A 14999-nucleotide genomic window follows, 5' to 3' on the forward strand; every position below is an offset into this window, starting at 1 on the left:
CCCTAAGGTGTGTCAAAATGCGGAAGTGTTAGCCCTGCGTACAATATATAATGTTGTGGTTTCATAACAAATGAATTCTTGTCTGGATAAGAATTCAGCTGTCAACAGTAACATTGGACATTTCAAACGTACAGGCTTTATTGAATTCAATGCATTTTGGCAGCATTTCGGCGTAGAACAAGAACAATCGCACCTTACCAACAGTACAGAAATATTGGAAAGTACATTGAAAGTCGTAGCTAAAGGAAGCTGTAAAGATGGTTTTCATATTGTGTATCTCCAATGGATGATAACTGAAATGTAGCGCTGTCATTTATAATTCATCAGTGAGACTGACAGTCTTTTAAACACTGCAAGTCAATTCATCATTCATGTGGAATTAACCCTTTGAGTGCTTTAATTTTTCCCACCAAAATTTCAGTGCAACATTTTACCAATTTTTATGAATTTTTCTGTAAGTTTTTTGATAATTTTGAACCAAATGGACATGACATTTCATAGGCTGCAGTTTTTAGCTCCGCTGTCAGCGACGCGGAGCTTATCAAATAGGTTGATTTTCCGTCGTCGTCCGTCGTCGTCCGTCGTCGTCGTCGTCCGTCGTCGTCCGTCGTCGTCCGTCAACAATTGCCTTCTCCTCTGAAACTGCAAGTCCAATTGCTTTGAAATTTTATATGCACTTCACTTGGGGTAACCTCACTTCAGCTTGTTCAAATCATGGTGAAATTTGCATATTTGTATTTTTGGGGCATTTTTTGGTGTTTTTGGTAAAAAAATCTTCTTCTCTGAAACCGCTTGTCCGATTGCTTTGAAATTTGATATGCAGTTTACTTAGGGTGACTTCAGTCAGATTTGTTCAAATCGTGGTGAAATTTGCATATTTGTATTTTTAAGGCAATTTTTGTCTTTTTTGTAAAAAAATCTTTAAAAATCTTCTTCTTCAAAACTACGAGTCAGATAGCTTTGATATTTGGTACATATTTCCCTAGGGATGATCTATTTCAGATTTGTTCAAATTATGCAGAAATATGCAAATTTGCATTTTTAAGGCAATTTTTGCCATTTTTGGTCAAAAAATGTATTTCTCATAACGTACTGATCTGATAGTTTTGAAATCCGGTATACAGGTTTCTATAGATGAACTAAGTAATATATATGGAATTTCTGATGAAATCTGTAATTTTGTATTTTTGGGGCAATTTTTGCCATTTTTGGGCAAAAAATGTGTATTTCCAAAACTACTCATCTGATAGCTTTGCAATTTTGTATACAGGTTCCTACAGATCACCTTAATGATATTTATTGAAATTATGATGAAATCTGCAATTTTGTAATTTTGGGCAATTTTTGCCATTTTTGGTCAAAAAATGTGTTTCTCAAAAAGTACTGGTCTGAAAGCTTTGAAATTTGGTATACAGGTTCCTACAGATGAGCTAAGTAATATATATTGAATTTCTGATGAAATCTGTAATTTTGTATTTTGGGGCAACTTTAGCCATTTTTGGTCAAAAAATGTGTTTCTCAAAAAGTACTCATCTGATAGCTTTGAAATTTGGCATACAGGTTTCTATAGATGAACTAAATGATATTTATTGGAATTATGATGAAATCTGCAATTTTGAATTTTTTGGGCAATTTTAGCCATTTTTGGTCAAAACATATATTTCTCAAAAAGTACTGGTCTAACAGCTTTGAAATTTCGTATACAGGTTTCCATAGATGAACCTAAATTTGATCTTTTGAAATTATGATGAAATCTGCATTTTTTTTTGGGGGGGGGGGGCAATTGTTGCCATTTTTGGTCAGAAAAATTTATTCTCAAAAAACTACTCATCAGATAGCTTTGGTTGACATGTTCTTAGGGATGATCCGATGTGATATATTCAAAGTATGATGAAATCTTCAATTGTGTATTTTTGCAGCTATTTTAGCCACTTTTTTCTGGCCACTGCATTGAGCTATCAAAGATTTCCACCTTCTTCATCAACATGTGTCAAAAATAGTTATTCTCTACATAAACACAGCGGAGCTATATCGGCCGCTAGGTCGCTTGTTTATCAAAATTTTGGCAAAATTCTGAAAACAAATTGACTGGGGTATTTTTGTAAAGATGACAAAAATTGACCTTGGTACTCAAAGGGTTTGTATTGTAGCTGGTTCCGCTCAAACTGACATCTTCCACTGACAGAGTACTGCAGAGTCTGTCTGTCTAAATCTATCTTTGTTTCGGACAGTAGTTCCGCTAGGATCCATTTAAATTTCTATGATGTTTGTCTTTAGTCAAAAAATAGATATTCATGATAATTGTGGCATGGTGCAGGCAGGACTTTGGAGTACTGTGTTTCCCAGGCACCTCGTTTCCAAATGTCTGTTCGTCTGTGTAGTCAACAAAATAACTCGGTGAGTTTAAAGTACACGTATGCATGAATGGACCAGAGCTCTTTAACATGCATGGCTGTTGACTTACGTATGTCACACTGTCGTGCCGGCATAAAACCATTTATAGGTTTTGTAATCAATTTTTGTTGATGTTTGGTGAAGAGCTGGTCATTTTATTGTGATTGTTGCATTTTATCTGTCGTGGTTATGTTTCAAAAGTGTTGTAAATGTTGATGGTTTTTGGTTCATGTGGAAATATTTGCTCATCTTTGATTTCAGAAACTAAGATACCTTCTACAGAGTGAAGTATGATCGGGGAAAACAGCAGTGGTGTTGACTACATTTCCTAAATTTAAAATTTCATAAAATATCCAAAATCTGAAGCAGGCTACAACAAACACGGCTTGACTGTAGAAGAGGTTTTGGTTTCAGTCGTGAATATGTTGATTTATAACAGGATATTGAGAGAAAAAAGTTCGGCGGTAATTATCATATTTCGTGTCAGACTGGCTAAGTCCCGGTAAATTCAAACAAGCGGGACCTGGGGATGTGTTCAAAAGCATAACTATAAATCATACACGGTTGTCCTGGTACTTATTTCCGCTGCTCCATAAAAGTTTTCACAAATTTATAATAGCTCCTTTTGTTGAGCAAGCGGGTATTGTGGTGATTCTGCCCATTTTCAGGTCGACAACATGAAACTTTCATTGATGTGAGAACAAATGGCGTATCGCTTTGGCTGCAAATGGGCTCGTAACTCTTCAGCTGTCATTGAACAGGTTGTCTGGCCCATGCGTGTATTGTGTAACCCGCTGAAAAGAGGGATAAGAAAAAACAATAAATGAAAATAAGTCAAAATTTATGCTCCCAATCAAACTGTGATGAAAACAGTCAGAAATTTGTACTTGATGTCAAGGGTCAAGATCAGCATGAATATGTGAACGTTCAGAGTTAGCCTACAAAAAACTGACTTGCCCTCTTGGTGGGTTGTGGGACATGCTATCAGCCAAATTTGCATTCCAGCAAACATAGACATATAATTTCACTGTATCCTGCCAGATAGGATTTCCAGGCAAAGGGTTGAAAAGTCATTCTGACCGGTTGAGATCAGCAGAATTTGGGCTTGATATCCTAATTTTTTGTGAAGTTTCATTTGTGCATTAATACTTAGTTCAAATCCTAGGTTGACCCCATGTCAAACATAGTTTTAACCTATTCACCCCATTTCCCTGTAAGCATGTCTGCAGTCCCTGGTGATCAGTATTGATAACAGGGTTGGGTGGGGTGGGGGGCAAACCATGGTTGTGCAAGGGTGAAGGCCAATCAATGGATGCACTTCTCCAGAAGTTGTCTTGTCCTGCGAGACAATATCACTTCCCTATGCCAATTCAGTGAAAAGCAGCATTGAGCCAAATCTATATGTACTTTCAATCTCTTGGTAAGGTATGTTGTAGCAGCACTAATGAAAACATACATGTGTACAGTTTACAGTTCAAATGTACATGCACAAGTCTGTGTTGAAATGCAACATATGGGACATGTTATGCCTCACTTGTGTTATTAAATAACTTGACCTGATGGTGCCGGTGACCGATGAACCTGGTAGGATAAGGGTCTTAATGAATATGGCAGATCGTCCATGTAGCCGACACAAACACAAAGTGTCACACTAAGATCGCAAGTTGCATCTCTAGAAGGAACAGCTCTCGAGTGACCAGACACACGGAGAAAGACTGACAAACTTTCACTAATTCTCTACCATAGGCCAAGATGTCAGCTTGTGTTATATTCAAGCAATCCCCCCTCACGCAGTCTACCTGCACAATTCCCCCCCCTGCCAAAAGCCACCGTATGGGAGAGAATTTATGACAAGTGACATTTAGAGTTCCAGGTCATAACATGTGACAATTCAGGCAGATTGTCAAAGTTGTCAGTGTTGCCCTTCTGTTTTGTATCTTAAACATTGCAGCATAGTAAATGGGCAGTGTTTTACTACATACTTCACAAAAATTTGAATGGTCCTACGTTTTACGGAGAAGAAGAAATCCTATGAGATGACATAATAATATCAGATGGACTTCTGTATATATGGTAATGTTTCTCTGTCTGGTTTGTACATGGCAATGTATATTGTGATTTCTTTTATGAGAATACTTATCATGGAAAGTAATCGTTTGGAATGTAGAGACACCAATTAACTAAAACATTTGATATAGTAGGGGCAGAAAAAGTGCAATAAACCCCTTTAGGTCTGTATTTAGGTTATCTCAAAGCACGCATACATATAAGATTATTGCATGTGTGGAATTTACTAAGGCAAAGACTTTCCAGTGTGACACTGCATCAGCTTTACCTCCACTCGTCTTTGTCTTCGTGTGTTTTCTTCTACCTCTTACACCTCCTTTGTTCACCGTAATGTTACCCAAAAATAGCAGAATTAGATCTGTTGAGTAATAAGGTACAGTAAATCTTGTATTCTTAACCACGTTCTCTGTGGGCCAAGCCGTAGCCAGCAGTGATGATTCCATCTTTCCCAGCATGCTCTGCCACATGTTTTGGAAAGTGCTTGAAGGCTTGAAGAGCACAGTAGGAACTATTCATGTTGGCAAGTCCTTAGATACAGAATGATATTTGGAGACATACTGCAGCTATTTTGAAGGCTCAGCTGGCACTGGCAGTAGTCTTGATTAGTGCTGATGATGTGTTTTATTATGAATAACATAAATAATCAACAGACTCATCAAGCTTGAATTGTAATGTTACACCATGGTTCCACATGCGGTATGAATGTTACGTCACGGTTACATCATGGTCACTGGACAATGGGAAAATGTGGTTCATTCTGGTGTCAGTATATGTGTTTCCGGTTCCATTGGATTGTTTTGTGGTAAAGTAGGGGTAATCCAATAGCTTATATAAAACAAAGCTGCTGATGGAAATCATAAGTTGTACACCATTTAATCTTCAGAGGGGTGAACAATGTGATCATTTTGCTCAAACAGAGAGGCTGAAAGATTTTCTGTTGATAATTTTTTTGTCTGATTTGGACCACTTCTCCCAAAACCTGGTAGTTTGTCCCTTATGGTTATTAATAAAATCCTCAGTCAAGTTGTATTATTTTTTGTACCCCCTTCCTGACCAATCACACCTATTGAAACAATGGTTCAGTCCCAGCTCTTGATTGATTATTTGAATATATTTGTATTGGTACCTGAGTGCTAAATTAAGCAACAGACTTCAACCAGCAAGGCTAACACTGGGAACTAGCTTATCACAAGGCATAGATTGGGCATTGACAATCCCCTTGTGGTGTAACTCCAGACACCTGTATGTGTGTGTGTTGAACATAAACCTGGTAGTGCTGGGACTAGGACTGTTGATGGTGTTTGTCTTGGCTAGAAGTGGAAGTTAAACCTATCTGCCGTCTGTGCCTGGCACCCAGACAACGGACACAAAGTATCTGTTGTACACCAATTTCAACAAGGAAGTTTGTATGTAGTGGAGAGCAAGATGATGATGACATGGAATTTTACAGGTACATAGTGGATGAGTTGTTTGCATGCCCAATGCTGATCTCTATCTGGGATCACACTCTTTAAATTCATACACATTGTACGGGAGTTGTGTGCAGCTGTTATAAATTCTCATCTCGTCTGACAGTGCCCATGTGTTCCCCATGCATGGCTGCACTCGTACAGAGAATTCATATTTCATGGCTCATTGAAATTGATAGTGAAATGTTTACGCAGTCATGTTGGCCATATCTCCAGTTTATCACAGACCCCATTAAATGCGGATGTTTTCATGGAGATGGCAAGTGTGACCATCCAAACGGTGGATGCTCAAAGTTTCTTTTTTGTACAACTGTTTCTGTTGTTAAACAGGAGGGAGGAGGGGCAGCATCCATTAGCATTCCTACATTCTGCACTCGTCATATCCGACTACACTTCTGCATAACATGTTTGATACACATGAAGATGTGCCTTGACACTTTCTATTGGTCACATCAGTTCTTCTGTTCCATTCAACATGACGTGGATCAAGTTTCCTCCGGCCAAGCCTTTCATTGTATCATCGCAATGTTTCGATAGTTCATTGCCCGGAGATCTCTTCAAAAATTGGAAAAATTCTGGAGACGTGTGTATTGCCATGTTTGTAGTTGAAGCCCCAGGGTGTATTTACCTGTCCTGGTGGTAGAGCTAGCAAACAGGTGTTGTGTCACCATATGGTAATCTGACACTCTGTGGCCCATTAGTAGCAATTTAGATACCATTCTTCTGACATACTTATGAAGTGAAAGTGAGGCTGTTTGGGACAACCTTCTCATGGCCTTGTCCCCAGAAAGCTAAAAAGTCAGCTCTGCCTACAGATGAAAGAAATGAAAGATAAATGGAAAAAAAATGTGAATGTTTTCTGCCTTTGAAACAACAAGTTCCCCCTTTTATTCCGCAAGTTGGCATTTAACCTGAAGTTTTTTGTCTGTGGTCATTTCATGGAAAAACTATCATCAGTTCACAGGAAGTGGGCACGCAATTGCAGAAAAGTATGTCTGGAATGCATAATTTTCAGTTTTAGCGTGGTCATGTGATATTACGGACATGTTGCCCTTGTAGTTTCAACTGCATCTTGCCCATTGCACCTAGATTATACCATGTGACTAGGTGCAGCTAATACGAACAACAAATGGTTGACGGCAGATCGTCTATGTAGCCGACATGAACATGAACTGTGTGATACCGGCTATCAAATACTATGAAAAATAGTGAAGAATGAGCTACAAAATCGTGATTAGTTTTAAGTTGCAGGTAGAATAAGTCTGTGACTTTGTGTAAGTACTATAAAAATAGTAGAAAGTGAGCAACCAGCTGAAAGTTAGTCAAGGAGACCTTAAACTTGTACACTACGCATATCATTAGCATCTCATTGTCGGCTACATGGACTGTGTGCCTGGTTGACTGTTGTACATTCCTGTGTTATTTCTTGCTTGTGATAGCATTGCCAAAATTGTAGTCTGAAATATGCATAATTTTTCTTAAACAAACACAGGAATACTATTACTAATTAACAGGTGTTTCTGGAAAACACCTTTCTGGAAAACACCTCTACAAAAGCTCCACTAACTGTACTGTTTGATGGTATTTCCAAGTTTTCATCTGTATGTGAAATACGGTTTGTTTTGATTCTCCCAAAAAAGTGTTGATTCAGAAATACTGTGTGTTCAAATTGTAAACACATTCCGTAGGGGAGCTGTGTCCAATATTAGTGTTGGCAAGTGGGTTTTTATCAAGACTAGAATTCATTTGCAATAATGGCAGACTGGACAAATTCAATATGATGGTAGCAAATTTATTCTTTGTATTTCAGTGTAGACTGAGTGAGAAAAACAACAAATCGTACGTATTTTATAGAGCAAATTAATTACATGCTATCAACAGTTACAGCTGTCGTGTATTTACTGTGAATTTTGTCATTTATCTACTGGTATGAAAATTAGGTCAGTCTTCAAATGTGTTGTTATTTAGCTGTCTCTGTATATGTTTTCATTGAGGTAAACAGTCCACTCCATAAACATCATTTAAGGTATCAAAAATTGTTTCTGATCAGCAAATTTTTTTTTTATAGATGCGTGATCATAATTGTCTGGCTGAACCATAGAGCTGATTATGCAAATTTCATGGAAATTACCGCGACAGGTAGTCATATTACATGATGCTATTTATAGAATCAAATTATAAGTCTGACATTTTGTGGCAAGCGATATTCAAAGTATTGGTGTATTTCCATATTTGTTAAGTCCTTTACCGAGATTATGTTTTCAAAAGCTTGCAAGTGTGAATTTTTAAGTGGCCTTCTAGAAAACAGCAAACATATGGCAACACTTGAATGTTAACTGCTTTCACAGTATTTATCATCAACAGTCTGGAATTACATGCAGCTGATGGGGTATTTCACACCAGCCTATTGTACTTTGTTAATTAGGTTCATTGTTGTCTATCATCAGCTGATTATTGATCACTTCATTTAGTCACAGACCTTTTTATTCTCATCAAGGAAATCTCAGTGTTGGCCTGTGGCCCCTTTGCATTGTAATTAGCACATTTTCCCCCTGTAGTGGTACTGTATAAGAGATCCACTTTGATACTGGCAACAATAGGTTTGCAATAAAATTTGTGAGGAGACGATTGACTATACCCTTTTCGGGCAGACGTTGGTTCATTTCATGTTGTTTCCAATCAGAAAAGTGGACCAATATAGGGGAAAACAGAAATGTAGAAGTTTAATACACCAAAAAAGCATCTAGTAGGTTCACGTACATGTAGCTGTTTTAATTATAAGTATGTGAAAAAGCGTGTACCATTGGTTTGCCTTTCCCTTATTCAGTGACATGCCAGTGTCGAGAAACTTGTAGAACGTTACGGAACATGTCATCACTCATTAAATATAAGCGGGTGTTTGTCCCTACCTGTTGTTGGCTCTTTGTCAACTTATATACAAAGAAGGGGGAGGGATGTCTGGATGAATGGCTTAATGCAATACCCCTACCCCACCCCCACTGGAACAAAGATCTTATTCCTCAAGCAAAAGTAGTGAAGAAGTTGATAGCTATTATCTCAGTGGGTAATTTTATTGGTGTGTTACATGAAAGGTACCGCTCTGTCAATATTCTGTCTAGACTGCACCTTTTCCAACAGAAGGTCAATTTGGATTCATAAACCACAGCATAGGGGTGAGTACATAGCTTTCGAACCGCCTTATAACATTATGTGACCAGGCTGATGATGTAATTTATTGTATCACATCAGTCTTTCACTCTTACAGAAGTCTGAATATGCTTTCCTTGCAAATACAAAAAAAGAAGAACATTTATTAGCTATTCAGTGGTAGCGCCACCTCTAACCAGTGTGTTACTTGTGTTTGTATCTGAGTCTAGAAATGACAAAATTTGTCAACATTGAACATCAATTTTAAATCATGGTGATGCCTGTATTACACTGACATGTGCAGGACAACTGAAAAGACCAGTGTTTGTCTGAATGGTGTCTCTGAGTTTCTGGCTTCGTAACTCTACATGTACATGTATAAGGACTAGAAGTCATTGTGTTACACTTTTCCCAGCTTTTCAAATTCCACCAGTTTTCTCTTTATCTTCATTTAAGTAAATTATTTCTGCACCTGAACTCAAAAAAGACTTGATTTGTAATATGATATAGAAGTATATGATTTCCCACAGTCAGTCAGAGTGACTGCTTCAATCACCTCTCCAACTTGTCAATATAATACACCTCCTACAACCTGCCGAAATGTATCATGGGTTTGGGAAAACACTATCTAAAGGTCACTGGATCAAAGTTGTACGTTTAAGAATGTTCCTTTTATTTTGGCAAACAAATGCCAGTGTGTGCGTGTGAATGGTAGACAAGCATCTATTTTTGGAAACAGGCAACTTATTCACACAGAGTAGAGTGGTACCCTAGTCTTCATGCGTGATGCTCTGTGCCTGATGCATTATGGGTCACTCTACCAGATGAATGGTTTGGATTCACAGTGCACCTGAAGAGCACTTGGCCAGATCCTTCAAGTGGTTGAAATCAGTGCTTGTCTAGGGGTGCCTGCGTCAGTGAATAATTACAAGTGTACCCCTAAGATTGTACTAGAGTGTAGGATGTGTCTTTCATTCTTCAGTCTCACTAGATGAATTTTATAATTTTATACTGGGAGAAATGTCAACATCATTTGCATAATATGTTATGCGTAATCAGATTCATCATACGTAAACTTACAAGCGAAAATTAAGTTATGGCATTGTTTATGCATTGGTTTGTCTTGTAAATCCCTTAACAGTTCATGAGAAAACTGCGCAAACAGTTGAGTTCATTAATATTTTGGGGGATATTAGCATATCAGGTACATCTGAAACCAGCCCAATAATACAAACAAGCAAAATTACAGCACTAAATCAAAATATGCAGGTACAAGTGAGATCAGCCTTGAAAAATTTTCTACAGAAACATGTAGCAATAGCGATTAATGCCGTTATTAGAACATGCCATCCACAACATGCAAAGTTTGGGGTTAGAAAAATAAATTATACCAATATTTGAAATTCAAAATGGAGGCTTCACCCTGTGTTAACTCCCTTGGGGGAAATTTAACTTTGAACCTCAACAACAACAAGGTGGAGAAGACTTTCTTCACTTAACTGGCTTCAAGATGAATCTGCATTTGTATCCCTGTAGCAGAGAAGCAATGTGCTGTAAAAATTGAAGAGTGTGAAAATCTGTTCCCGAGGCTCATTCTACCATGAACGTGTGTATGTTGAATGTCTCATATTGAATGGCCTAATCGGAGCAGTGATGAAATAATTGTTTGTTAACTGCTTCTGACCAGCAGAAAAATTCCAGTGTATTTGCCCTGACAGGTCCCGAATGATTTTCAAGACCGTGTGTACTTGTACCTTAATGTTTACAAGGTGGGAACTCCGGACCAAATTTGAGTTCAGGAATGTTGTCGTACGCTGGCTGTCACACATTTTATAAAATTCAAACTGGGTATAATAGACTTTTATTTCAGAATTACTAATAAAGGTGAAGGCAGCAGACTGTTTGTGTGTATCTTTTGTGACATGTTTTGCAAAACTATTTAGATTTGGCCGAGGCCCAGTGTCGCAATTTTGTCAGTGCAAAATTAAACCATTCAGCCATGAACATTCATTTGCTGTGTTATCCCATTCAGAAAAGGACACATCATAAATATCGATTCTCTGCTTTCAAGACTCTGCCAAGATAATTACAGGCAAGTCTTTGAATTGTCTATGTCACTGTTACAATTGACAGCATCTTCTGAATGGAGGTCATTGCGAACCTTCAAGGAGTCTATGACCCCTCTTTGAACCATCACATGATGGCATCAAGGTATCCTTCTCATAACATGCACAAGTGTACAGTGTGTTGATATTATATAAGACAAGGTAAAACAACGCTAGATTAAATTTTGTTTACCCACAATCCCATGAAGAAGAGCTTGGTGAGGCATGATAATCTGTCTTCTTTTCGATATGCTGAGGAAATCAAACATTACTCCAAACAGTGCAACCCTATGTAAATTTAAATTTGCCTTTCTCTCAAATTTTCTTTCACAGAAGCTAGTGTTCATGGAGATTTACTTTGAGAATTCAATGTTTGTCATGGAACACTATCGTAACCCATGTAGTAGATTTATGTTTGTATCATCTCCACTCTATAGATCTAAACCAACACTTGTCTTCAGAAAGAAAAATGTGTTTAAAAACATCTGATGAGTGTGGTTTCTTCAGAAATCTGTCAACATCTCTAGGTGTCACAGCTGCCTTGGTTTAACTCACCTAAGAGTTGATATTTAGATCTAACAACTGATGTATTGATTTTTGGGAAATTTTGTCCAAGTCTGCACCATGTGGCTCTATGTGTTCAACCGCAGCTTCCAACAAGGAGGCCTGTACTACCAAAGCCACACAAGGTTTGTACAGCGGTGATTGGATTTGCCAGACTCACAGAAGAGGTGGCTAATTCTGTTTAGGTCACCATTCAGTGATAATGTGTAGCTCAGGATGGGCGAAGTATAAATCAAAGACCTGGCCTATGATCCCCAGGGCAAGAAATACAACATTAACGGTCATGGTGGAACTCCAAGAATGCTGTACAACAAGATAAATTTAAAAATGTTTGATCAGGACATCTTGGATTTGTACCAACCCACAAAAACTGTGAACACAGACCTCCAGCATGGCAGCTTTCTGCTAAGGCGGTATGGAGTAAATATTTTAGTGGTTGCCATGATTTATCTTAAAAATATTTAGTGATGTAATACAGGTAACTCTGGCATTTGTTAGACGGTGGCTGCAATTAGAACAGTTGTAATCCGCTTTGGAGCAAACAGTGATTGCATTGACTGTGTCAGAGGGAGCTCGCAGTATCTTTGTAAGGTTATGTTGTTTGACCTGGCAACTTGGCGTAAACTGGACATTTTTATACTCCACCTGTTCGAGTTTTGGTGACCCCCTCGTCGTCCACAGTTGTCTGTCAGACAGTACTTTGAAAGCCTATCACGTGCACCCCTATAATAGAGTAATTGGTTGTTATTGTTTGAGTCCAGATAACAAGCCATGGCTTAGCCACATCACACAATGTGTTGACGTCACTTGTGCGTCAATTGAGGTTTTTTGAACAATAGGTCATTATATCTCGGTTCAGGCAAAATTGTGGTCGTCGCTCCTGTAATATATCAGGTAACCAACGAAGGACATCCGTCTCATCATCATTCGGAATTTGAGAGGGGGGAATTGCACTGGGAACACGTCCCATTTGTGCTGTGGGAAGTTTCAGTTTGATTGGGTTTCCGGCTGGTCCTTTGTATTTGACTACAGGTTGATAATGAAAACACACAGTGCTGTGGTCTATCCACTGTCCTGGTGGGTAGATCATATGAATTTGTCCCTTTACTGTGTCTGTTGTTTTGTACCATTGTAGGCAGTTTTTGTCAGTCCCAAATATAGTACCTGTTTACCTGAGAATGTGTACAAAAGATAGTGAAGCCATAAACAAAAAACACAAACAAACCATACCACTACAATAATATGATTCTCTCTGTCTTTGGAAGCAGTACATAGGTATATAGAATCTGATCAATGAAGTATTTTGGTATTTTTATCATCGGAATATTAAGATTCCTAGATTTAAAGTCCCGTATTGTGTTTTTCAGGGTATACCCCGGTAGTGAACATTTAACTGACAAAAAATTCAAGGGGTAAAACTCCCTGCTCGTAGAGGATAAGTTCAATAACTGAATTTTGTCTTCACTGTCAATCAAATAAATTTTACGAAGGAAAGGAAACTACAGTACATGTACTTTAGAATGTTGGAGAACCAGATTGAGATTTGCTCTCTTTTACCTTGATATGGTTAAGCTGGAAATGGCCCAAACTTCTGTTCTGTGCTAAATTTAACTACGTGACATTTAGGATTTTATGGCATTCACCTTTTAAAACACTTACTGAGAGGAGGGGGTAATGAGGATGCAAACTCTAGTTGCCAAGCAACAGTCCGCAAAGGGATCTAACTGGAGCCGGGGCGATTGACTGTTATTCCTTGCCGTAAAATGTAATCTAGGACACAATCTTTGTAGAATTTTCGAGCAGAATTTACTTAGTGTTCTTGTATAGGTTTGTCTTTATCGTGGATTGTGTTTTATTTGCTGTACGGGAATCTGTCGTGACTGAGCTGCACTATGTTGAATGTCTCATTTCCAAAGATAGGACACATTCAGGTTCAACATACCGGTACATACATAATCTGTGCCATAGGCTCTAAACAAATGACGTATTATAAATTAAATGGAACTCGTAATTAAGTTCATTGAAAATATTGTCGCATATTACCAACTAACTTCAGTCTAATAATCATATACTGTAACAGTTTGGAGTGAATTAAAATTTGCTTGTGTATGATGAACCAAATTAAAACTGGCCTGTACATAAATCATTTTTATTCGCTCGATTGTTTATTCTCATCTAGAACTCTGTTTCATAATCTATCTATTTATCTATTTTTTTTGTAGTTTCCAACATTAAAAAGTAAAAACGAGAGATATTCACTTTATATTTACATGCTTTTACTTGAATACTGCATTTGTAATTGTCACTTGGATCTAACGATGCCAACATTCAACAGAAGATCCTATTTTTCATTTTTCGTAGAAAAATATACAGAAACATACCACATGGCAACATGTAGAGTCATCGTCATAAATGTAAAGTACCTAGTTGCTTTGGGCAAAGATAGAGGAAATGCCTAGTTTGTTGAAAGTTAATTCTAAGGAAAAAGAGATACATATACTTTGATGATCTTTTATAAAACTGCTTGCTATTTCTGACATGCTGAAGGAGGAAATTTAATGAATTTGCTGTGTTTGTTTGTTTTTAGGTGTGAATATAATTTATTTTTTGGTATTTCAGAAATATGCTAATCAGGTGTTGCTTTAATTTGTCTCCATGAGCCGGTGATTCTATGAATTACAAAGCCAGCATAAAGTTGGACTTGTTCATAAAAAAAACCCAAAAAAAACCAAAACAAAACTTTGGCAGGATTGTCTGTTTCACTTCTCCCTGCATGGTTGACAGGAACTGTTTTGACCCCCAGCAGTACAAGGGTTTTCATTCATACTCGTTATAATGTCTGTCAATTTTGGGCAGTTTGCCAGTGGATTTTATCAGGGACTTTTGACAACTTTTGAAGGAGTGGTCACTGTTGTTCGGATGTCACCTCTAAAGCCTGTGACTACTAATCAAGCAAAAAATACCATGCCGTGTCATTACTAGTCACAAAACTGGTTAAATGCGGGTGTCACTTGACTTCCTGTGGACATTTTCAGACATTACATGGTGGCGGCCAGTGTTAATCAATGATAATCGAGGTGGCCTTCATTTCAGATTGATACATAAAACGATAATGTTTAACCGATAAAAAGAGATAAATTATACTTTGCAGAAGGGGGTGAAACACAAAGTTTAAGTGCTTTGGCCTTAGAGGTCAGGCTGTACATGACTGACGTCTCTAATTATACACCTCTATAGAGCAGCATTTGTGATG

The 14999-nt window shown here is 37.8% G+C and overlaps 1 protein-coding gene across 10 annotated transcripts in view; it reads left to right on the plus strand.

Moving 5' to 3' along the window:
• Nucleotides 1-14999, plus strand: part of LOC139140856 (histone deacetylase 4-like) — a 102930-nt gene that overhangs the window by 37452 nt on the left and 50479 nt on the right. The window contains exon 1 of one of the 10 annotated variants that reach the window (XM_070710321.1): nt 5738-5911. The exons of the other annotated variants lie outside the window; for them this stretch is intronic. Coding sequence (XP_070566422.1) covers nt 5887-5911 — 25 coding nt within the window. The 5' untranslated portion in view covers nt 5738-5886. Of the gene's footprint in view, nt 1-5737; nt 5912-14999 lie in introns of those variants that run through there. 10 annotated transcript variants of the gene reach the window in all.

This window comes from Ptychodera flava, chromosome 9 (genome assembly GCF_041260155.1).
Source record: "Ptychodera flava strain L36383 chromosome 9, AS_Pfla_20210202, whole genome shotgun sequence".
Classification (NCBI taxonomy): domain Eukaryota; kingdom Metazoa; phylum Hemichordata; class Enteropneusta; family Ptychoderidae; genus Ptychodera; species Ptychodera flava.